The 23832-nt window shown below is 35.4% G+C and overlaps 1 protein-coding gene and 1 long non-coding RNA gene across 2 annotated transcripts in view; one reads left to right on the forward strand and one right to left on the reverse strand.

Moving 5' to 3' along the window:
- The window catches only part of CDKAL1 (CDK5 regulatory subunit associated protein 1 like 1), a 635724-nt gene that overhangs the window by 292887 nt on the left and 319005 nt on the right, over positions 1 to 23832 (forward strand). Inside the window, 1 exon segment of the mRNA NM_001284447.1 lies at positions 6138 to 6241. Coding sequence (NP_001271376.1) covers positions 6138 to 6241 — 104 coding nt within the window.
- On the reverse strand, positions 959 to 13432 carry LOC119877876. The gene is made up of 2 exons (XR_005384388.1): positions 13386 to 13432; positions 959 to 1319 (listed from the first exon to the last, which is right to left on the reverse strand). It is a non-coding gene; the product is annotated as an uncharacterized LOC119877876 (long non-coding RNA).

Here is a 23832-nt window from a genome sequence, read left to right on the forward strand (position 1 = left end):
GATCTTTTGTTTTCTGTCGGTTGAAGAAATTGGCTTGGTGTTCTTATTCTTAGACAATTATTTAATTGTTTACGTATAACTGCAAGTAACCGGTAAAGGTTTCTATGATGAACTCCTTTATTTTATTGGAAGCTTGTCATGTCGAAATGATTGGTCATTATAATTCCTAGTGATTGAGAAAGTTGTTTTTAACCCAAATATCATAAAAAAACCTCATTCTTTCTTTTTATTCATATTTTTCCTGTGTATTAAAATATACCTCTCTTTTTTAAATATAAGGCATAGCAAATTTAATACCTGATATAGTACTTTTATAACATGCTTGAAGAAATAAGCTTTATAGAAATTTTCACTTTCTCAAAATAAAATATTGTTTTGATAACTGCAGATAAGGATGAGTCTGTCTTATACAAAAAATAGTTTAGAACTTAAAAAACATATCACATCAGCAACCCTAATTAACCCCAGGGGAGCAGTTTAGTGAAGAATATTTTGAATTCTTAATGTAATATTTATACTTACTGGCTTATTTTGATTATTATAAATGTTTCCGAATATCACCTTGCTTTATTAAGATGTTTTAGTGAATTTTCATGAGTGACTTTTCCATGGGGGATACATTTCCATCTTTATTAAGTGAGCCAGTAGGAAAATATGATTTAGTTTCCACAGTTGATTTAAGCCAACCTAGCGGCAACACATCTGTTCCATAAAGTTAGGTACACCTGGAACATGATAATGCATAATTATTTCCTTACAGATTTGTTTAGAACAGTCACATTAAACAACCAGTGGCCAGCACTTATAATCACTTACTAGGTATAGACACTCTTCTAAGTACTTTACATGTGTTAATTCATTCATGTTATAAATGTTTAAAATATGTTTCCCTTCTTCTGTTTTCCTCCACCTTCAGGCTGGTGTCCCTTAACACATTAGTTTTAAGAAATAGCCCAAGTCAGAAATAGTAGTAGTTTTTATTATGATTGTCCCATAATTTATGGAGCTCTACATTAGTTACAGGAATAAAAGAGAGAGGTCAGTCAGGAGACTTGAAGTAGTTTCAGGAGATGATGAGAGCAGATTCTTTGCAAGAGCGCTGATTTGCCCAGAGTGAATGCCCATTACAAGGGGATATCACAGGCGACGGAATGGTAGGGCTTGCTGCATTGAATGTTATCATGGTGCCACTTGAGAAGCGCTGAGAGAACCTGAGCAGTAGAATTCATGACGTGACTTATCAAATGAGATTACACATTTTGCCCCAGAGCCAGCAGGAAGATGAAAAATGAAATTTGTACACAGATAACTGATTTGGGCTAGGGAATAGAAAAGAAGCTTTAGTCTTAGATTTCCAAAAAATAAAAGAGAGAAGCACATGTTTTAGACAACTAAGTTCATATACAGGGTGATAAGTACTGGCCGTAACTTTGAATACATATGTTACTTGTATCTCATGTCAGATAATTGACTATTTTACTGTTTGCACCTGTATGTAGCTAGGATGTTTGACACGCATTTGTTCTGGGGAGTCAGATTGGTATAGAAACAGCATGGAGTTTGAAATTTGGTTGGCCTAAATTTGAATCTCAACTATTGGATGTCTTGAGTTAGCTACTTACTAGACTTACCCCCTCCTCCCCCTGTTTACTGAGATATAATTGACACATAACTATATATAAGTTCAAAGTATACAACATGATGATTTAATGTATGTCTATATTTTGGAATGCTTACCACATTAAGTTTAGTTAACTTTACTACACATGGGTAACATTTTTTTCTTGTGAGAAGTTTTAAGATCTAGGTCTCAGAAATTTTCAAATGTAAGATACAATATTGACAGTTATCATCACCATGCTGTACATTGCATCCCCAGAACTTAATTATCTTATAACTATAACTTTATACCTTTAGATTACCTTCACTCATTTCCTACCCCCACTTCCCATTTCTGGCAACCACCAGTCTCATCTCTGTTTCTGAGTTTATTTGTAGATTCCACCTATAAATGAGGTCACACACTATTTGTGCTTCTCTGTCTGACTTATTTCATGTAGCATGTAAAACCCTCAGTGTTCATCTATGTTGTTGGAAATGGCAGGATTTCCTTCCTTTTTACGGCTGAATGACATTACATTGTGTATGAATACACACACCACTTGTGTTAGTCACCTATTTATCTGTTGGAGAAACTTCAGTTGTTTCCATGTCTTGGCTATTGTAAATAAAGCAATGACAACAAAGATGCAAATATGTGAGATAGTGATTCCCTTTCCTTTGGATATATACTCAAGTGGAATTGCTGAATCAGATGCTTGTATTTTTAACTTTTTGAGGAACCTCCATACTGTTTTTTATTGTGGCTGCACCAGTTTACATCCCACCCACAGTGGCCAAATGTTTCCTTTCTTTTCTCTACATCCCTGCCAACACTTATCTTTTGTCTTTTTGATGATAACCTTTCTAACAGGTGTGAAGTGCTATCTCATTGTAGTTCGGATTTACATTTCCTTGATGACTGGTTATGTTGAGCCCCTTTTCATGCACCTGTTGGCCATTTGTATGTCTTCTTTGGAAATGTCTATTCATATTCTTTGGCCATTTTAAATTAGATTTGTTTGTTTTCACTGTTGAGTTCCTTATATATTTTGGATATAAAGCCCTTAATCGGATATTATAAATTTCTTATTATGTAATAATAATCAAATATTTGAATCACTTAATATATTACTAATTAGATGTGTGATTTGAAAATATTTTCTTCCAGTCCGTAGGCTGCCTTTTCATTTTGTTGATCACTCCTTTTGCCATGCAGAAGCTTTTTAGTTTGATGTAGTCCTACTTGTTTATTTTTGATTTTGTTGCTGTGCTTTAGGTGTCACATCTGAAAAATCATTGCTAAGACCCATGCCAAGGATGTTTCTTCCTTGATTTTCTTCTAGAGCTTTTACGGGCTTTGGTCTTACATAAGAATCTTTAATCTATTTCACATGAATTCTTGCAAGTGGTATAAGACAATAGTCCAGTTTCATTCTTTTGCAAGAGAACATCTAGGTTTCTGGCAACATTTACTGAGTTGAATTTCTTTTTTTCCACTGCAGGTTCTTGGCTTTCTCTCCATTGAATTTTCTTGCCTCCTTTGTCAAATATTAGTTGAGTGTATGTGCATAAGTTTATTTCTGGGCTCTTAATTCTCTTCCATTTGTCTATTTGTTTTTATGCTGCTACAGTACTGTTTTGATCACTGTAACTTCGTAATATTGTGTGAAATCAGGAAATGTGATGCTTCCTAGCTGTGTTCTTCTTTCTCAGGACTGTTTTGGCTATTATTAAGAGTCTTTTGTAGTTCTAGACAAATTGTAAGATTGTTTTCTCGATTTCTGTAAAAAATGCCATTGGAATCTTGATAGGGATTGCATTGAGTCTTTAGACATCTTTGAGTAGTATGGACATTTTAACAGTATTAAATCTTCCAATCCATGAGCGTGGAATATTTCTTCAATTATTTGTATCTTCTTCAGTTTCTTTTATCATTGTCTTATTGTTTTCAGCATTTTTTTTTTTTTTTACTTCCTTGGTTAAATTTGTTCCTATATAATTGTTTTTGGTGTTATTATAAATAAGATTTTTTTCTTTATTTCTTTTTCAGATAAAGTGTTAGTGATAGAAATGTTACTGTTTTTTTTGTATGTTAATTGGGTATCCTTTAACCTTACTGAATTTATTGATTAGATCAAACAGGTTTTTGGTGGAGTTTTTAGGATTTTTTTTATGTATAAGATCATATCACCTACAAATATGATTTTACCCTTTCCTCTTTAATTGAGATGCCTTTTATTTCTTTTTCTTGCCTAATTACTCTGCTAAGAATTACATAACTGTGTTGAATAGGAATGGGAAGAGTGGATACCTTTGTCTTGTTTTTGACCTTGGAGGAAAAGCTTTGACCCATTTACCATTGAGTATGTTAGCTGTGGGTTTGTCATGTATGGTCTTTTGTCTTGTAGTATAGTATTCTATACCCAGTTTGTTGAGAGTTCTTATTGTGACTGGATGTTGAATTTTGTCATATAGTTTTTCTGCATCTGTTGAGATAAACATGATTTAATCCTTAATTCTGTGAATGTGTTGTATCAGAGTTCTTCATTTTTGTGTGTTGAACCATCCTTGTTACTGAGGGATGAATTCCAGTTGATCATGGTGTGTAATTCTTTTAGTATGCTGTTGAATTTGGTTTGCTATTATTCTGTTGAGATTTTTTTGCATCTGTATTCATGATGGATATTCACGTGTAGTATTCTTTTCTTAAAATATTCTTATCTGGCTTTGATATCAGGATAATATTGACCTTATAAAGTCAATTTGAGAGTGTTCCTTCCTCTACTGCTTTTTGGAAGAGTCTGAAGAGGATTGGTATTCGTTCTTTTTTTAAATGTTTTATAAAATTCGCCACTGATGAAACCATCTAGTCCTGTGCTTTTCTATGGTGGGATATGATCCAGTCTCTTAACTCATTATTGATTTATTCAGATTTTCTATTTCTTAAGACTTAACCTATGTAGGTTATATGTTTCTGTGAATTGGTGCATTTCTTTTAGATTGTCCATTTCTTCTAGATTTCTTCTAGATTGAACTATATGGTATATAGTTGTTCATACTAGTATCTTATCTCTCATATTTCTGTGGTATCAATTGATTATCAGATGTTTTTGAAGTAATTCTTCATCTGTAAAATGGGGATGGTAACACGGAACTATAGAAGGATGAGTGAGAATATAAAACATCCAGAAAAGGGTCTGATACTCAATCAAGGCTAAACAAAAGTGAGTTACTGTCCCATGGAGAGGCCAGCAACAGTTTTCTCTTTTTCATTCTTATGGGATGAATGGAAACTGAAAAAAAGAAGACCTATAACAACTGAGAGACTAGAATTTGTGCTTATTTTTTTAAATTTTTATTTATTTATGATAGTCACACAGAGAGAGAGAGAGGCAGAGACATAGGCAGAGGGAGAAGCAGGCACCATGCACTGGGAGCCCGACAGGATTCGATCCCGGGTCTCCAGGATCGTGCCCTGGGCCAAAGGCAGGCGCCAAACCGCTGTGCCACCCAGGGATCCTGAATTTGTGCTTATAAGAGAGAGGCCACAATCTATGTTTTATCTTCAAAAAAAATGTAAATTGCTTAGGAAGAAAAGAATGTTAGTTATTTAAATTATGTGGTTGGAAAAACAGTAAAAAAAAAATCAATTCAGAATATATGTATTACTTAAGAGTGCCATGTAAAAATAATCAGAAATTAAGCATTGTATACTTGGCCGCAGAGTACAGTGATTCATATGTATCTCATAGTCAGATATTAACAAAATTACACATTGGTCAGGTTCAATTATTAAAAGTTAATTTATTTCTCATTTTGAAATTTTAAAGCATTTGTGTAATGATGGTGTTTTAAAACCTTGCTGCTTATTATAGCATTTGAATGTATAAAATCTATTTTTTATTTTTCAAAACTAATGTCATTCTCCTTGTTTACTTTTTCTAATATAATCCTAGGGAGTATTCATTAGACTTATTTTAATATATATATATATATATTTTTTTTTGATTTCAGGAGTGAAAAATGTTAATCTGAAAATTTCTAAGGGTGTTTTTTTTTTATTTTAGGGTGTTTTTTTTTAATAAGAATGCTGTGTTACCTATTTATTATCATTTCTAAATAATACAGTATACCTAAGCAACATTAAATTTCTATTTTTACAATGGCCAAGCAATGTCAAATGGTTTAAAAAAACGTGGATCTCGAATTTCTTTTGATTAGTTAATCATTGTAAGCTTATAAACTTTATTCCTTATTGATATGATCATTTGAAGATAATACTGTAAGATTTGTGTAATCATTTTTGAGTGGTTGAAACTTAAAAGAATTGCGAATTGTAAATTTCTGTGCTGGGTGGAAATAAAATTATCAAGTATGGTAGATACTGTTTTTTTAATATTTCTCCTATAAAGTGGCACATATTACTAAAATAACTAAAATAACATCTTATTGTATGTTTTAGGCCTTTTTTCATGTTAAGTGTGTACTATCTCTTTTAAAAATTTGAGCTTTGTTTATTATTATCATTTGAACAGGTGTCTCAATGCATGTACCTACTGCAAAACTAAACATGCCAGAGGAAATTTGGCCAGTTACCCAATTGATGAACTAGTAGAAAGAGCCAAACAGTCTTTTCAAGGTAAGAGTTTCTAGAATCATGTGTGATTTTAGTCTTACTAACAAATCATAATAGTCTTCTAAACAACATTTCACTTTAGATACATGCTCCTTTAACTTTCTGAAGAGTTTACAAATATTTCAGCTCATACAGTAGAAATGTTATCAGATTCAGTCAGCCATGTTGTAGTATTCACATTACTCTTCTTTTACCACTCTTCCATTTACTTATGATGTATTTTGAACTTATCACCCATTTCTTTTCATATAAAAGATAAAATATAAAAATGAAATCCATGGCTGTCTGACGTGTTGTAAGACTTTTGTGGACTGAGGGGAATACTTTTTAAGACTTCTATCTCTTCCTTTGGTAATTTTTGGACTTGGAATGTAGAATGAATAAATGTTTCCAGGAGTCTTAAAAAAGGCAGATTTTACTCTCAGTCAGAAAAGATCAAACCCTCTTTATCTGTAGAACTTTGGACCAGCAAACAGTGGTGCTGGTAGAGAGTACTAATGAGGATGATTCTTTGTGTAGGTAGCCAGCTACTTTTGAATCATCACTTGCTGGAAAACATGATTTGTATAGGTATTTCTCAGTATATGGTAAGACTTATCTTTAACATGAGTCACAGTTGTGTTGACACATAACTGCTTAAACCATAAACTTCCTCTTTTGTCTTTGTTTATAATGTGTGTGTAACATTAGTGTGTCTTTATACCCAACATGATATAATCTATTGTCTCATAATCTTGTGAGTTAATAGTTATTGGCAATGTACCTCTCTTAGCAAGGAACTTGAAGTGCTATTTCAGTACCTGACACCCTGAGAGTGCAAGTAGGAGTTCTGAATGTGTCTCTTTAATCTACGTAAAGCTTTCATCAACGTGATTTTGGAATGCTCTTTATAATAGAGAAAAAAGTACCCTTGATTGATTGATTAACACGCCCTGACAATTTCTTTCTGTTTCTTAGTTTAGTCCCTTCATTCACATTTAACTAGTATTGAATAGGAAATAAAAGGCAACTCATTGACTCTTGCCAGTGTTGGGTTTTAGAGTCCAGTAATGACTGAATCCGAAGAACAGTCTGTGCAGTTGCCTTCTGTACAACATGACTACATTAAGGCATGTTCAGAAAGGGCATACATTTACACAGAAACCTCATCTATTTGAAAAAATTATGCCTTTGCTGGCATTCCAAATAAATTCTAAATTTATTTTTCTATGTATCTGTCAGAAAATGGGGATATGAAAACTCTAGGATGTATCCACCAAACACTGCAAATTGGTAGGAGTATGAATTAGTTCTTTTGAAGTAATTCTCCAACATTATGCATTTCTAACCACAGCTAACTATAACTTTTAAAAATCTTCTCACTTTACCCTGAAAACTTATTTTAAAGATATAAAACTGATACATTACTGGCTAGGAAGTGAACGTAGTCTCTTGGCTCCCTTATATTTATCCTCACCCATAACCTATCCTGACATTTTGATGTGATTGCTTCATGACATAGTATGCACACTTTTTGTATTACATGTGACCTGAGGTAAAAACCAGGAAGGAATAATCACAGTTTTTATAAACGAATCATAGAATTTTTCTAAAGATATCCAACTTAGTTCTCTGGTTTATCTTTAGAAATGCCCTGTGAGCAATATAAGTACAGGGTGTGACTTCTATCAGACTTTGTTGTTACTTGACATCATCATGACCAGTGGGTTGGGCCAGTTAATGTTAATATTACAAAGAATATCAGATGTTAGCAGTGATGCAGTGTTTATTCATAGAGAAAGCATTAGAACAGCTTGATTTAGTATTGCTTTCATCATCATGAGTGTGTGTTTGGGGGTGTGTGTATAGGTACATTGCCTTTTTATTCCCAACCATGGAATATAGTCCATGTAACATTTCTGTTTTCTTGTTATCTATATGTGAGAGCTGAAACTGAATGCTTTTTTGGACTGATGAGCTCATCTGATTGATACATGATACTGTACCTAAAATACTGAGGTCAGAACTTCCTAGGCAAGCCAGGGTGGTTAGGAAAACTTTCAAGTCATTAGGTATTTGATGCCCTTTGTCATAGGAGGGTTTGAATTTGAAACAGTGCTCTGCTGCTTATCAGCCACCATGGTCTGAAGAAGTACTTGGCCCCTCCAAGCCATGGTCTCGTTACTGTGACATTTGGCACTGTTTGGTGTTAGAATTTGAGATAACTTACAGGAAGTAATTTGCTGTGTTCTTTTATAAAGAAGACATGTTATGTTACTTAAACTGAAGGAATTTAAACTGAATTCAAAAAGTCTAATTTTTAGTGAGAGCATTAGAACATCTGTAACAGACATTAATGACTAGAGTCAAGTGACAGATTTTCTTTTGCTGCTAATTATGTTTTAGGAAAAATGTCTCTATAGATAGAAACTATTTGGTGTGATTGCTACCTTTCATTCTCTTAATTTGAGAAAAGCAAATTCACGCTGAAGATGGCCTTAAAATCTTTTTCCACTATAGGAAATACCCATTGATAATCAAATTTTAAAGGCATTAAGTTAGCTCATTATCTTTTTTTTCTGTCAAAGACATTTGGTTATTTCTGATCTTATAGATTTTCTGTATGTGAGCTTTAAAATTGTGAAGAATAATTATGAAGGTAAATAGAAGAAATTCTCTCTGATCTCTATGACTTTTGCATAGTTATTTCTTCAATAATTCAGGTGTTAGGAATATTCTTTGAGCTAGAACCTGGTCAGTTCTGCACAACACCATTATTAAATGGTCCTGTAATTAATAATAAACATTATGGTTCTTTGAGAGACTAAGGTGAAAACTCTAAATATGCTGCCGTAAATTTTAGTATTATGAAAGCCACTCGGCCAGTAGACGTGAAATTTGCCATCCTGCAAAGTACATTTCCTTTCTTTCTCTTCAAATTTTTGATGACTATGCATCAGAAATACTAAATGATTTTTAAAAACACTGAACCACTTGTAGAATGGGGTTAGAATAGAATCCAGATTGCCTGTCATATGATACGATAAGAGCACAATTTCTTTCTGAATAGCATATTTATGAAACATTTTATATTCATAAAAATTTATTTCTCAGTAGTATAATGAATGAGGAGACTAAGGGTTGACCCAAAGGCAAGGGAGCATTCAGAAGAAATTCTGAAATAATCACGAAATCATTCTGAATGTACAGTGGATTCCCAAAGCACTAAAAATATACTGACTATACATTCAGCTGCCAAAAAGTGAGAAAGAGAGCTCGTTAAATTTTGAATGGATAACATTAAAGTCAAAATTATTTATATTTTTATATAGAAACTTTAGGTTACCTTTTACAAAAAAAATATATTTGTATTTAGTTGGTTTCCTAACTTTTTTCTTTTTTTTCCCCTCAACCTGGTCCTCTTGACATTTTCACCTTTTCAACATGTTTATCATTTTTTTTTAAGATTTTATTTATTTATTCATGAGAGACACACACAAACAGAGAAGGAGAGACACAGGTAGAGGGAGAAGCAGGCTCCATGCAAGGAGCCTGACGTGGAACTCGATCCGGGATCTCCTGGATCACGCCCCGGGCCGAAGGCAGCACTAAACCGCTGAGTCCCCCAGGCTGCCCTCCATGTTTATCATTTTTGTGGCCAGTTCTGAATATAAGATTTATCATAACTTGAGCTTCTCCTTTCATTGTTGTAACAGACTTTGGGGAAGCATTCCCCCTTACCTCCTCACCTCTGCTGAGGTTTAGGTTTTAAAAATTCCTGGGCATCGCGGTGTTTGAGGACTGGGGTTTGACATGGTTGCATTTTAGATATCTAGAAAAACATGTCAAGCTGTGACCAGGACTTTGTTGGGGCCAGAATGAATTTACAAGCTAGTGTTTTCTAGGATATTTGTATTGATTTTTCTCTAGCAGCTAATCAATCAGTTTCAGTTGTATAAGTGATGGAGCAAACCTTTTTAAGTGTGCTGGGTGAGTGGTGTGGAAACAACACCTTTCAGTGCTGTCTCTGGAATCAAAATGTAGAGATGATGGATGAGCTGTTTTTATAGCGATTGTGTGCTTTTTTAGATCTCATTTGTGTGTTGCTACTTTTTCTCTCCCTCATAAATGTAAAAAACCCTCACAGGATAAGTGGCATAAACCAGTTATGGAAAGGTAAATAAATTAAGATATATTCAAAGCAGGGAGAACGTTTCTTGGTTTTTAGTATTAATGTTAAATTTAAAAAAAAATGAATTCTGTTTTATTTGAGATTTGCAAAGATACTATCTGCTGTGTGTAAGATTAACTATGAAATGCAACTGGAAAACATTACCCCTAAACTTTTAGGTAGGAAAGGATATAAGCAGTATTTGATTTTTGGATGTATGAACCTAGATTGTTGAATTTGATAGTTTATATCAAGCTACATTTGACTCATCAGTTTTAGCAGTGATTGCTATATCTTGATTTTGATCTGAGATCAGAAAAGAGACCAATAATTACATCCTGTTAATTTATATGGCAGTTATTCACATGTCTCTTTGACTCTTTTATCTTTTCATTTGTGCAGTGTTCACATAGAGAAATTTCTTTCTCCTATAGGATTAATAATGTTACATGTTTGTTATACATTGTCAACTTCCAAGGAGGATTTTAGACAGCTTACAATAAAGGGTTATACATGTTAACAGACCCTGAAAATAAAAGCTATAAAAAATGTTTATTGTGTTTGCAAAGAGGGAAGATAATTTTACAAACTTGTGAATCCTGGCTCTACAGAAGAATAAAGAAATAACAGTGATACTTACACTTTGATATGAGTGCATAAAAGGAAGTATATAGTTTATAATGAAGTATGTATATGTTTTGAGACTGTAGGCACAAACAAGAATTATTTTCCTAAGAGACATTGAATAATAGAATAAAAATGCTTTTAGCTGGTCATACATAGAAATTCCAGATAGAGTCTCTACACAGCCTCTTCTGCTGATTCTTTAAAAAAAAATTAAATAGTAATTTTTCAAAAAGAATTTTAATAGGAGAGCTAAATAAATGTGATGTGTCTAATACATATAACTTGATAGGAGGACATGATGCCTAAATAGTCGTGTGTCAGATATTCGATTTAAGTAAGCTGAGATTAATCATTTTGATTTCAGAGAAAGCTTCTTATGTCTGTCTTTGGTAAAGCAGAGTAAAATTTATCTGGCCTTTGTTCAGATCTCTGAGTTTCTAAGACAGGGTTGTTCAGATCTTTTCCTTTTGTTTTCTTTTTCTTTCCTTTTTTCTTTTCTTTTTAGCAATAAAGGGAATCCTTTCTCAAATGAAGTTTAAAAACTAAAAGTGGAGCCACCATAGTTGAAGTAGAGTTGAGGTCCTGGCCTCAGGACCTTTAGAATCCAGCCTGAATTGGCCAGCTTAGATTAGTATTTCTTTCTAATTAGTATTTCTTTCTTGCACAGGTTTTTCCGCTATCCGCAAATAGAGCATCCCCATGAAATATTCTATAAGCCAGAGTGGCGTAAAGCAAAGAAGCAATTACCGTTAATTTATATGGAAACAATTTTGAGTATTTTTCAGACCCAAAAAATAACCCCTCTTAGGCTTTACTGATACCTTAGAACAGGCACATCTTGCCAGCAGATACACAAAATAAATAGAGCTAAAGCACAGATGCTCACACACAGGGTTCTGAGCTGTGGTGGCTCAAGGCTGGGAGGATGAGTGTAGTTTCCTGGGAAGGAGCTCGGAGGGGCCACTGGAGCTGCTCAGGGTGTGAGCTGCCTCCTGTCAGGGCTTACTGCAAAACAAATGCTAAATGCTGCTTTCACTTCTCGCCCTTTTTTTTTTTTTCTTTTGCTAAAAACGAAAATCCTCTTTGGATTTCTTTCAGTTAGCAGAAGATAGGTAATAATAGGTAACAGCGTAGGTCTTTCATAAAAGCAGAGGCCTAACATGAACTTAAGAATGAGAGACACCTATATTCCTTAATATACCAGTCCAGTGGGAGATACCTGTATTCCTTAATACACCTCAATGCAGATACCTGTACTCCTTAATGCACCTTAGTAACATGGCAGACATTTTCTTGAAAATGGCCCTTCTTGAAAGGGCTGGGCAAGTAAGGTTTTTAGGCTTGGTGGACCTTAAGACCTCTGTTGCAGCAGTTTATTTCTGCCCTGGTAGCGTGAAAGCAAACGTAGACAATGCATAAATGAATGGATGTGGCTGTGTTTCATTAAAGCTGTATTTGTAGCAGGATGAAAGAGTTCGTTGGTCAACTTTGGGGAAAGCTAACAAAATTAGAGAAGACTCTCTATGGCAGAATTTCCTGTTATTTGCAGCATGCTAATATAGGTCATCAATCCGCCAGAGAAGGACATGGTCTTTACGGCCTAATGTTGATCTAAAATAGATCGGTGTTTCTCAGTCTGGCTGTTCATTGTAGTCACTTGGTGGTTATAAAACCCAAACCAGACTTATGTCTGTGTCCCGTTCCTGACAGTTGCACCACACTTTCGGTGGACAGGGAGCCCTGCACTTTGTAATATACAGGGGAGTCTGATGTATAGCCGGAGCTGAGAACTAGAGTTGAGAACTGCTAGTTAAGAGAATTTTTGGTTGAAGCTGTAAAATGAACCGAGCCTCTCCACATCAGGTGAGAGGGATCTTGAAGAGGAAACTCTGGTCCTTTAGTAAGGAATGAGCTGACTTAGGGAGGTGGGCGGGACAACACAAGTGTTGTCAATTTGCAGACATCACCCTGAGAGTCAACTGATGGTTTCAGAATGCAAAGGTGCTTATGTAAGTCAAAAGGGGCAATGATTTTTGTTATGCCCAAGGTATCACAAAAGGGTCAGCTGACATTTACTAAGTATTTAGTGTTCTGTCCGGGAACTGAAAAGATGAAAAAAACAACACATGGTTCTTGTCATTAAGGAGCTCCTCCTACTTTAGAAGGACAGGATAGCAAGTTGGGCTAATGAAAACTAACGTACCCAGAACCAGGAAGCAGATAACAAAAGTCACTGAGCCTTTAACATGTACAAGCACCTGGATTTCCAAAAAAAATCTACAAATCCTGGATTTGTGGGGTGGTGTCCACAAATCAGTACTACCTGGGTTACGTCTCCACCTTCCCTAATTCTGGACCCCCTTTACTAACCAAACAGGGTTTCTCAGAATCCTTTTCCACAGAGTTCTTGTCACCACTGCCATTGGAATATGCTTAGTATTCTAAGTAGAATCTACCTCCTGTTCTGAATTCTGGGGTTTCTGTGATGCTGGCAGTCTATGAAAGAGAGAAACCAAGCAGTGATTCCTTCACTGAAGTAACTATTGGAACTATATAGTTATTATTTTTCTACTCATTCAATAAATATTGATTGAACATTTGTCAGAAATAGTTCATGTTTCTGATAATAGGCACATGCTTTAGAAAAGTCAAAATAACAATACATTATTATAATCAGCCTTTGATTACTTATGCCAGTAATATAGGGAGGCCACTGGATAAAGTTTACTGACATTGGAGCAAACAGCTTATCTTTGTTGTAGGAAACAGAGATGCAGTCCTGAGGCTGTTCAAGCAGAGCGGCATTTGTTCATAATTCTCTGGATTTTCCTAGTTCACAGTACACATAATCCAGAGCCCAGAAAACTTGGAGCATCTGGAAATACCTTTTTGTATCCATATATAGGAAATCTAGAGTGTCATCAATCCCTTACTGTTATTGAGGAGCTGCATTTTTTCTCATTGTGTTCTACAAAACAGCTTGTAAGTATGCAAGTATAGAAATATACATAAAATAACGAGATTCTGGAAAAACAGATGAGAATATAGAAGTCGAGTGTTGACGGGGAATAGCAACACTGAAAGTAGGCCGTAGTCACATATGCAGTGTAAACTCCTGAACTTCTTGAAAACTTATTGTACATAAGGGAAAAAAACAAACAAACAAACCCAGCTTGGCATTAGTGTTGTGCCCAAGATTGCGAATCTGAGAAACCATCAAGGAGCCAACATCGATGCAAACGCACCAGGGTTTATTTGCAAGCTCGAGCTTGGATCCAAGTGTACCCGACACAGTGGTGCAGGGACTTGGACCCCAAGGTTAAGAGACTTAGCAGTTTGATAGGGGCCAGCGGCCAATGAGTTTGTAACACACAGAAAGTTGCATAGTCATGTCAGTCCACACGCAGGTGGCCAATTGAATTACAATTTACCCTATAGTGACCATTTGAACTAGCCTATCACTCTGGTCAGAATTGGTGCACAGGTTTGGCGGGCAAAAGGCAGGGTTTACATTCTTATGAGCCGGTTTTCCGTAAGGGTGTGCTCAGCGGCTTGACTAGGGTGGGGGCGTGCCTTAAGCAATAAGCGGGTCATGTGGGGGTTATACATGAGATGGCAGGTGTAGCACAAAATGGAGTTAGTCCTGCTCTGCTTGTCCAGGGGTTAGGGGATTTTTGTTAAATTCCTTGGGTCTCACAATTAGATTTGAAAGATTTTCAGAGTGAGTTCATATAGAGAGAACTGAGTGATATAGCACTTCTCAACAGCATCTCTGTAACACTGAAATTCACATGCTGCTTTCTTAAAGTTGTGTCTTTTGGCATTCCTTGTTGAAACTTGTAGCCAAGTCCTGAAAAGTGTAACGCTCTGAAAGCCTTTCGGGGAAGGCTAAAACAATACATCCCAACTAGTTGTGATTCTGCAGGGACCTGGTCCCACTTCTGAAGCTTTTGGGCACTGCAAAGGGATCCCACAGTAGAAACTAATAGTGTAGGGGTTTGCACACTCTGGGTTATCCTGTGAGATGATTCCTTGGAGTGCGGGAAGAAAATATTAAACTTTGTGTTTATTTGCATTTTCTCATCCTTTAAATTTTTCTTTTGCATATATTTTATATTGTACATAATACACTAGTACAAAAATGCATGAGTATAATTAATGACATGCATTGATGGGGATGCATTCTTAAGTTTTTTGACTGATTCAAGAAAGTGATTTTCCAAAATGCAGAGACCACTGATTTAGAGGAACACATGGCCCATTTCCAACTACAAATACAGCTCTTACAGCCAAGCATTTGGTTTGAGTAGGGCACCAGAGTTCTTTGCTCTCTGTTATGGTCTGAAGATGCCTGTATTCTGTGTTGCTTGAGTGCAAATCCTTTTGCTTTTGAGATCCAATAAACAAATAATGAAGTTTATGTCTTTTGGAGAAAACTAAAGTACTTAATGAAGACTCTTGCCATGCATCTCTGCCCAGAGGTGGACTCTTTGTCCTCAATGGCACATTTCCCCTTTCCTTCCATCTTTGGTTTAGGCTGGAAGACTCAGCCAGGAGGGCATGGGGCTGGGCATATGTGGCATTGTGCATATTGGTTTAATAGGTGCTCAATAAATGTTGAATGAGTTGCTAATCTTGAAATAATGGGGCCTGATGAAGTTCCACATGCGACTTGGAACCTATAGTGAAAATATGGCCTGGAAAAGCTAAATTTTAAAGTGGGCAAGAGATATTGCTTAGTTTCATCCGTTCTTCAGGCACAACTAGGTACTGTGTCTTATAACACAGGCTTGATTTTATGACACCAGATATTCAGTGGTGGTGGCTTTCCAAGATTTGCAACAGAAATAATTTACTTTTGGAAACTATTTCCTGATAGCTAATGGGTGTCTATCATTTCACTAAGTGGGTATATCCCACTTAGGTCCACATATATAGTTAGAAATAAACACATATTTGCTTTGATTTTTTTCTTCTTCTTCTAAACAGAATTCTGCAGAAGCGTTTTGGGGATGGGGGAGAGAAGTTAACCAAAGGTTTGCTTTTAGTGTCTGGACTGAGGCTGATCTGTCTCTAGGATCTTTTGGTGAACTTTAACGGCTGCAAGTTAGTTTTGGAAGGCTGTTTAATGGAATTTTAATAGCCCTGGAAAGATGTGAAAGTGATACTGCTACCTGGTGGTTTGTAAACCTGACCTTTGTGAGATGTTTTCTGGGCAAAAGTACGACTTTGTGATGCCAGCAGCTTTTATTGATTCCACGGAGTCTGCAGTTTTCTACCACTGGCTGTCAATTCATCTCAGCTGAAAAATTATTAAATCTCTCCTCCTGCTTGTGTGGATATTAAATTGCAGTAAACATACTTGCACAATGTCAGGTATGGCAAGCATAATTTTCTGCATGAAAAAAAATATTTGTTAGTAGGACCTTGGCTGTTCTTCAGAGGTTATAAATTTCTGTACTTCTTTTTATTTGTTGCTCTCTGTTATATATTTTTTTTATTTCTCTTGGTAAGTTCCAACACATTTCTTGTTATTTGTAATGTAAGAAAGAAAAAGTTTGATTTAGGTTGCTGCCTTTAAAAAATAAGCCCTTTAGTTCATCATTTCTGATGTCAAGAAACGAAAGATGAGAACATGGGGGAAGAGGGTTTAACCTGTGAAAATGTAATTGGCAAAGAATGAACAAGATCTGACGAAAAGAATGAATTGAATGAATAAGGGATAGAATGAATGCTTCGATGACCATCCACTCCACATAGATCTTTCTGATTTGTTCAATTTTAGTTAAGGAAAGTGAATAATGCTGTAGTAATAATCATCTGTAGAAGTGAATCTTAAGCTTTACTGTCTCTGTGAATAATCCCTGGACCTTTGGGGTTTATATTTAAGGTTGTACTTTCTCTCCCTTTCTCTCTGCTCCTCCCCTCTTTTCTTGCACTCTCTCTAAAATAAAGCTTTAAAAAAAGGGGGGTGGGGGGCTGGGTACCCGGGTAGCTTAGTTGGTTAAGCATCAACTCTTGATTTCAGCTCAAGTCATGATCTTAGAGTTCTGAGATCAAGCCCAGCATTGAGCTCTGTTCAGGGAGGAGTCCACTTGAGATTCTGTCTCTATCTCTGCCCCACTCCTCACACTCCCTCTGTCTCTAAAATAAATAAATAAATCTTTAAAGAAAAATGGCAGACATGTGGCCAGATTCCCAATTCTGTAGGTCTGCCGTTGGACCAGGGATTGTATTTTCAAACCAATCACTACACATGACTCAGATGCATGAGGACTACTTCCAGAAACTTTTGTCTAGAAAACTTTATTTATTAAATAAATACACTGAGTCATGTAATCAAAATATTCAGTGGAAGTGGAGAAGAAACATACCATTGATGTGAGGCAATAAACTAAAAATCTGCACCTCTTTTTCCTACATAATAGATGCAGTGTGTACACCGTTCCTTTCCTGCCACACCTGGCCTTTTATCAGATTGCTGTGTGGAGTTAAAATACAGGTTCTAGGCTCTTCCTCAAAAGATTCTGATTCCGTGAGCTAGCCTAAAGCTAGCTAGAATGCTGCACAGGTTTGGGAATCACCAGCCTAGATTTTTTTTTTTTTTTTTTTTGTAGTCTGTTTTTTTTTTTTTTATGGATAAATTTGTATTGATTTTCTTTCTTTCTTCTTTTTTTATTTTTTTCTTTCTTTAATCACTTTTGGTGCTCAGTTTGAATTAAGCCTTTCAAAGCAGAATATCATACTATTATAATTAGAAGCACAAAGGGGCATTTAATTCTCAAACATATTTTATGAAACAAATACATGTATATTGTGGAAATAATTCCCTACTGTGAATCAACATAATTGAAGTAATTAACTAGCTAATTTATTTTTATAGATATAGAAAGAACACGTACATTTGTGTAGTGTGTAAAATATCTTTATTTCCTTGAGATGAGGTGGGCCATTGTTTATTTTTCTTTATTTGAGAAGAATGATTTAAGAAATGCTAAATCTATATGGTAGCTGAAATCCACATTTCTCTAGTTTGGAAAGCACTTAATTTTGATATATTTGTATGACGGAGAATTACACAGTTTTGAGTATTAGTGTTTCCAAAGTTTATAATAACCTGGAAAGTGTTGTTTCATAATTGGGTTAAAAAACATGCTGTAAAACCACCTATACTGTACAATCATAACTATTTTTGATAAGTAAGCAAATAAGTACAGAAAAAGGAGAAATTAAGCCAATATGTTGCAGGGACAAAGAGCATATTAAAATTTTTTCTGTTTTTAACTAAGAAATTGATCCCATTTACAGTTGCAACCAAAAACCATAAGATAGCTAGGAATAAACCTAACCAAAGAGGTAAAGGATCTGTACTCTAAAAACTGTAGAACACTTATGAAAGGAATTGAGGAGGAAACATGGATTAGAAAAATAAGTATTGTTAAAATATCTGTACTACCCAGAATAATATACACATTCAATGTAATCCCTATCAAAATACCATCGATATTTATCAGAGTGGGAACAAATAATCCTAAAATTTGCATGGAACCAGAAAAGATCCCTGGCAGCCAGAGGAATGTTGAGAAAGACAACCAAAGTTGATGGCATCACCATAGGAGGTCCAGCTACCCTACTGGTAGTATCTCATGAACAGAGAGATGTGTGGCCAGCCCACACATCCTCTGGCTTCCCCACTGAGACCCCAGACCCGTGAATAAGGAAGCATGTGGAATGTTTCAGCTACTACATTGATTAAGAGAACTGCCTAGCTGAGCCTAGCCCAGATTGCAGAATTGTGAGTAATATTAAAATTAATGGTTTAAACCACTAACTTTTAGTGCAGTGTGTTGTACAGGCATAAGTATATTGTGTTAGATATTTGTAAGAATATATTTTAATATAAAATTTCATAATATCTTTATTATATTTATAATACCTTTTAAGATTAGCCAAATATATCCAAGATTGCTTCTCATTAAATTAAATATGGTGGTAATAATAGGATCACGGTTTAAACTATTACTGGCATATTACTAGGAACTGTGAAACACAGAATTAAAAATCACAGAGCTTTGATAGCTTATAGTCCACAGTCTAATATGTGAGCCATTCTATCCCTGGATGATAAGACCAGTGACTCAGGTAATCCTAAGGTACTACGTGATATTTTGGTTAAGAACAGAAGAGGTTAAATGCTGTAGCTCATTAGCTCTGAGACCTTAAGAAAACTGTTTGCTTTACTTTTTCTCAGCCTCAGTTTTTCCTATCTGATTAATAGGGGAAAAGCTCATCAGCACAAGTTAATGTAATATTAAGTCTATGATACTTTGAGAATACTTAGTAAATGATTGCTAATATCATATTGTTCTTGACCATAGAATAAAAGAGCAAGAAGGAGGAAGAGGAACAGGAGAAAATAAGTCAGTGCCTAAGAAAATGCTCTGCCACCATAGTTTACTTTTTTACCCCACCCTCTGTCACATGTCTGTGCCTGGGCCGCATTTCAGAAGAACACTGGACTCCTCACATCTCAAACTGTACATACATCACTTAGGGATTCTGTTAGGCCAAAGGTTTTGTCCCTGTAGGTCTTGGGTGGGGCCTGAGACAATATTTTAAGCTCCCAGGTGATGCTGGTGTTACAGGTGCTTAGATCGCACTGAGTATAAAGGACCTTTGGAATGACAGATTGATTATTCATGACGTTTTGCATTTTGGTCTTAAATCTCCTCTTCGGCCACCAACTCTCTGCATTCTGTAACACATTATTTGTTCTTCAGTCATGTATGTATTTTCTTCATAGGTCCATGGCAGAGCTTGCCAGGCTCAGTTACAGTGATATGTTTTTTGTTTGTTTGTTTTTTTAGATTTTATTTATTTATTTATTCATGATAGAGAGAGAGAGAGAGAGTGAGAGAGAGAGAGAGCGCGAGTGAGAGAGAGAGGCAGAGACACAGGCAGAGGGAGAAGCAGGCTCCACGCAGGGAGCCCTATGCGGGACCCAATCCCGGGACTCCAGGATCGCGCCCTGAGCCAAAGGCAGGCGCTAAAACACTGAGCCACCCAGGGATCCCCAGTTACAGTGATTTGTTTCATTGTTTTGTCTTCTACTTTCCCTCCTATGTGAGAAGGACTGCCTGAGTCTTACTTATTTTTACATGACAGTTCATGTGCAGTAATTGTGTTTTGCATGCACACACGCACTTATGATTGTTGTTACTATAGACTGGAAGCTTTGTGTTCCACCTTTTACCAGGCTCAAGTAGTGAATACTCCCAGAATGAGCCTATTTGAACATTTGGCCATGGGTCCTGGGGTTTGAAGGACTCATCAGCCAGTGCCCTTGATGGTAATGAGAGAAAGATGGATTGTTCATAGATGTGAGATACTTTAGAGAGGATAATGTGAATTGGGCACAATTAAAATTATTCTTTTTTGGTGAATATTCATGTATACCCATACTATACTATATTAGCAAATAATGGCAAACTAGATAATATTTAAAATAAAATGAGTACTTTACATAAGAAACGTTGAAGAAAAGTGGAACCGAAAAGATAATACCTGTTTTCTTTGAAAAAGTGGGTTGCTGCATATTGTATACAAGTGAATTCATTTCTGTTTTTGCATCTAGTTTACTCTGGTTACATCTAGGCTCTGTTTTCCAGACTTGAGATAATTTGTATGTAACAGTCTGACCTGCATTTACAGTTGTACTGACTTGAAGATAGAATTTACTACGTAATTAGTTTTAGTAAAAAGCAGATAGGGGTGTGTGTAGGAGAAACTTGGCACTATGTTAAGTAGAGAAGAAATTGAATAGATTTTTAAGATGATTTCTTTCAATGTCTTAGTGTAGCATTTGAATGTTTCTAGCAATATGATTTCTGCAGCTAAGTTTTCAAGTGGCAAGTGCTCTTTATAAATTCATAAATATTGCAATTACATGAAAATTATACCACTTCTGAATTTTGAATCTGTAATGTTTTTGCTGAGATTCACTAACGTTTTGCACTTTATTGTATAGATGACTTAAAACAATAACATTTAAAATAGCTTACACTTTGAGTAGAGATTGTTTTTTTTTCCCCTAGCTCATTGGCCAAATTATTTTTCAATTTAATTGTAATTGTTGTTACCGTTATTTATTTAACAAAACATTTGTCAGGTACCTATTAAGTGAAGGATTTGTAACAGTGAAATGCTGTATACATTTCACATTTTCTGTAGGGGATATTAGAACATTCAAAGAAGCAATTTGTAATTAACTATGACTTGGTAACAAGTTACAAAACAAATATGAGTTTTTCTTCACTAAAACACGACTTGCTGAATTAGAAGGTACTGCTTAAAGATGAGGGGCTTGTTCATGTTAATTTAAACAAATATGGACCAATGTATTTCAGGTAAGACATGGTATTTCTCTAGTTGGGTATCAGCTCATTGTTGACATCTGATGATTTATTCAGCCACCATCTTGCTCATCATTCTTAAACATGGACTCCAGGACGCAGAATGGCTATGACCAAGCAAATAAAAATTTATTTTATATGCTGCAAAATATTTATTGAATTCTACCACCAGAAACATAAAATGGACTCTTCACACATCAGTGGTTTTATTGCTTTTATTTTCATTCTTATTTGTGACAGTGATTTTTTTCCCCAATGAATACAAGTATGATTATAAATATAATTCAGATGATAGGCTGTTTTGTGGGCCTTTATATTAATAAATTGTCTAAGAAGTGGGCATCAAATAATTTTTCTTTGCGTTTTTACATCTGACTTCACCATGATGTTCACCTTGTGAATTACAGCTGCTGGTGCTCATGTCCCTGTTTTATGGAAGCACAGCGAGGTTACATTGCAAGTCTGAGCAAGAGTCCTGAAACAGAGAGTTTCTGATTGATGGGCCAATGCACTTTGTACTCTAGCATGCTGCCCCTCAGGGAAAGTGTTGTACTCAGATACTTGATATTGCAAATGCATTGCTTGCTATAGAGCAATTTAGTTTATTATGATCACTGGGGTCATTTCATCAGATGTGATCATTTTGAGAGAAGCCCTTAGTGGTGTTGCAGTCATAATGTTCTTGAATGGTGGCACTACACACTTCACAGGTCTTCAGTTTCATTGGCCATTATGGTTTCAATAGGTTAGATAACTGTTAAAAACAGCAGAATGCTGAAAATCAGATCCAAGGACTAATTTTAGGCTCTAGAAATCTTAGAATACTAAGAGAAAGGGTTTTAATATTTGCTAGGAAATAAGACAATTTAGTATATTCATTAAGTAGTTCATTAAGGTATATTTAAAAGTAACTGCTTAATTTGTAAAACAAACAAAACAAAATACTCTGGGACACCTGGGTGGCTCAGTGGTTGGGTGTGATCTTGGAGACCCAGGATCGAATCCCACAATCCCACATCGGGGGCTCCCTGCATGTAGCCTGCTTCTCCCTCTGCCTGTGTCTCTGCCTCTCTCTCTCTCTCTCTCATGAATAAATAAATAAAATCTAAAAAAAAAAAAAAAAAACTCTTTTCAAATGTGGAAATTTAAAATGTTTAAAATAAAATTCTGGGGTACCTGGCTAGTTCAGGCAGTGGAGCACATGACTTTGATCCTGGGGTCATGAGTTGGAACCCCACATTGGGGGTAGAGTTTACTTAATTAAAAAATAAAAGAAGGGAAAATTATGTATTTCATATTTTAGAAATGTACATAAAATGGATATAGTAATGATGTTAATTGTACAGAAAGATCTGTTCTAATAATAGTAACCTGAGGCCTGGAAGTCATGAAGATACTTAGTTTCTAGTATACCTGTCAGTGGAGCTTGACTGCCTAAAATCTATGTTCTCCTCATGCCACAGACTGTCCTTAGATATACTGTGCATGTGAGTTTGAAATATATTTGCAAACTGATTCCCATTTTTTTTTTTAAAAGAAGAAAATGGATTCAGAGCCAAACCTGGTACTTAAGAAATGCTGAGTCAATCTAGTTTCTTCTTCAGTGGCCAGTTCTGCCTGTTTTTAATTTTAAGCAAATTGCATTTGCGACCAGCTCTTGTTTTGCTTTACTTTCTGAGAACCAGTGCTCCAAAGAAAGGAAAAAATAAACCCACTTTTGTTCCTCGTTTATTTGCAAACCAGGTCAGACGCCCTTGATTAGCTCTCAGTTGGAGGATAATTTGAACCTTGACAGATTGAACCCAAACAGCAGGGTTTCTCTAGTCTGGCCAACAGATAGAAAAAATAAAATAAAAGCTAATTCCAGTTCACAAGCCATACAACAGGACTGAATAAATGTGCAACTGTTAATGAATAGCTATTTCAAATATTTACAAAAGGCTCAAGAAAAAAGAAAAGATTAGCATCTTAGGCAGCTGTTCTAAAGGAAACCTATTAAAAATAAACATGATAAATGATGCTTGAGAGCTAATATATCTGTCAAATATCAAATACACTCTAAGGGAAAAAAAAAACCCTGTTTCAGGAAAAAAAATAAACAAAAACTTTTGGGCATAGCTGTCTTGCTCTGTGGTTGACACCCAAATTTTGTCCTTATTCTTTTTTGAATTTATCTTGTCCAACCCTGGACTACTTATGCAGATCATATTTTATGGATTATAAGGTCATGGGTAAGTGAGTGGAATCATTTGAATTGTGTCTGTTGTGATTGAATTGGTTAGAAACTTTAAAATTCACATATATATCACTTGAATGAAGACATACTGTTAATTGTTATTTTATGGGATTGCAGATGATATAATGGTTTGAATATGATGGTAATAACATTTTAGCATCATGGCAAT

The sequence above is a fragment of the Canis lupus genome, chromosome 35 (assembly GCF_011100685.1).
Source record: "Canis lupus familiaris isolate Mischka breed German Shepherd chromosome 35, alternate assembly UU_Cfam_GSD_1.0, whole genome shotgun sequence".
Lineage (NCBI taxonomy): Eukaryota > Metazoa > Chordata > Mammalia > Carnivora > Canidae > Canis > Canis lupus.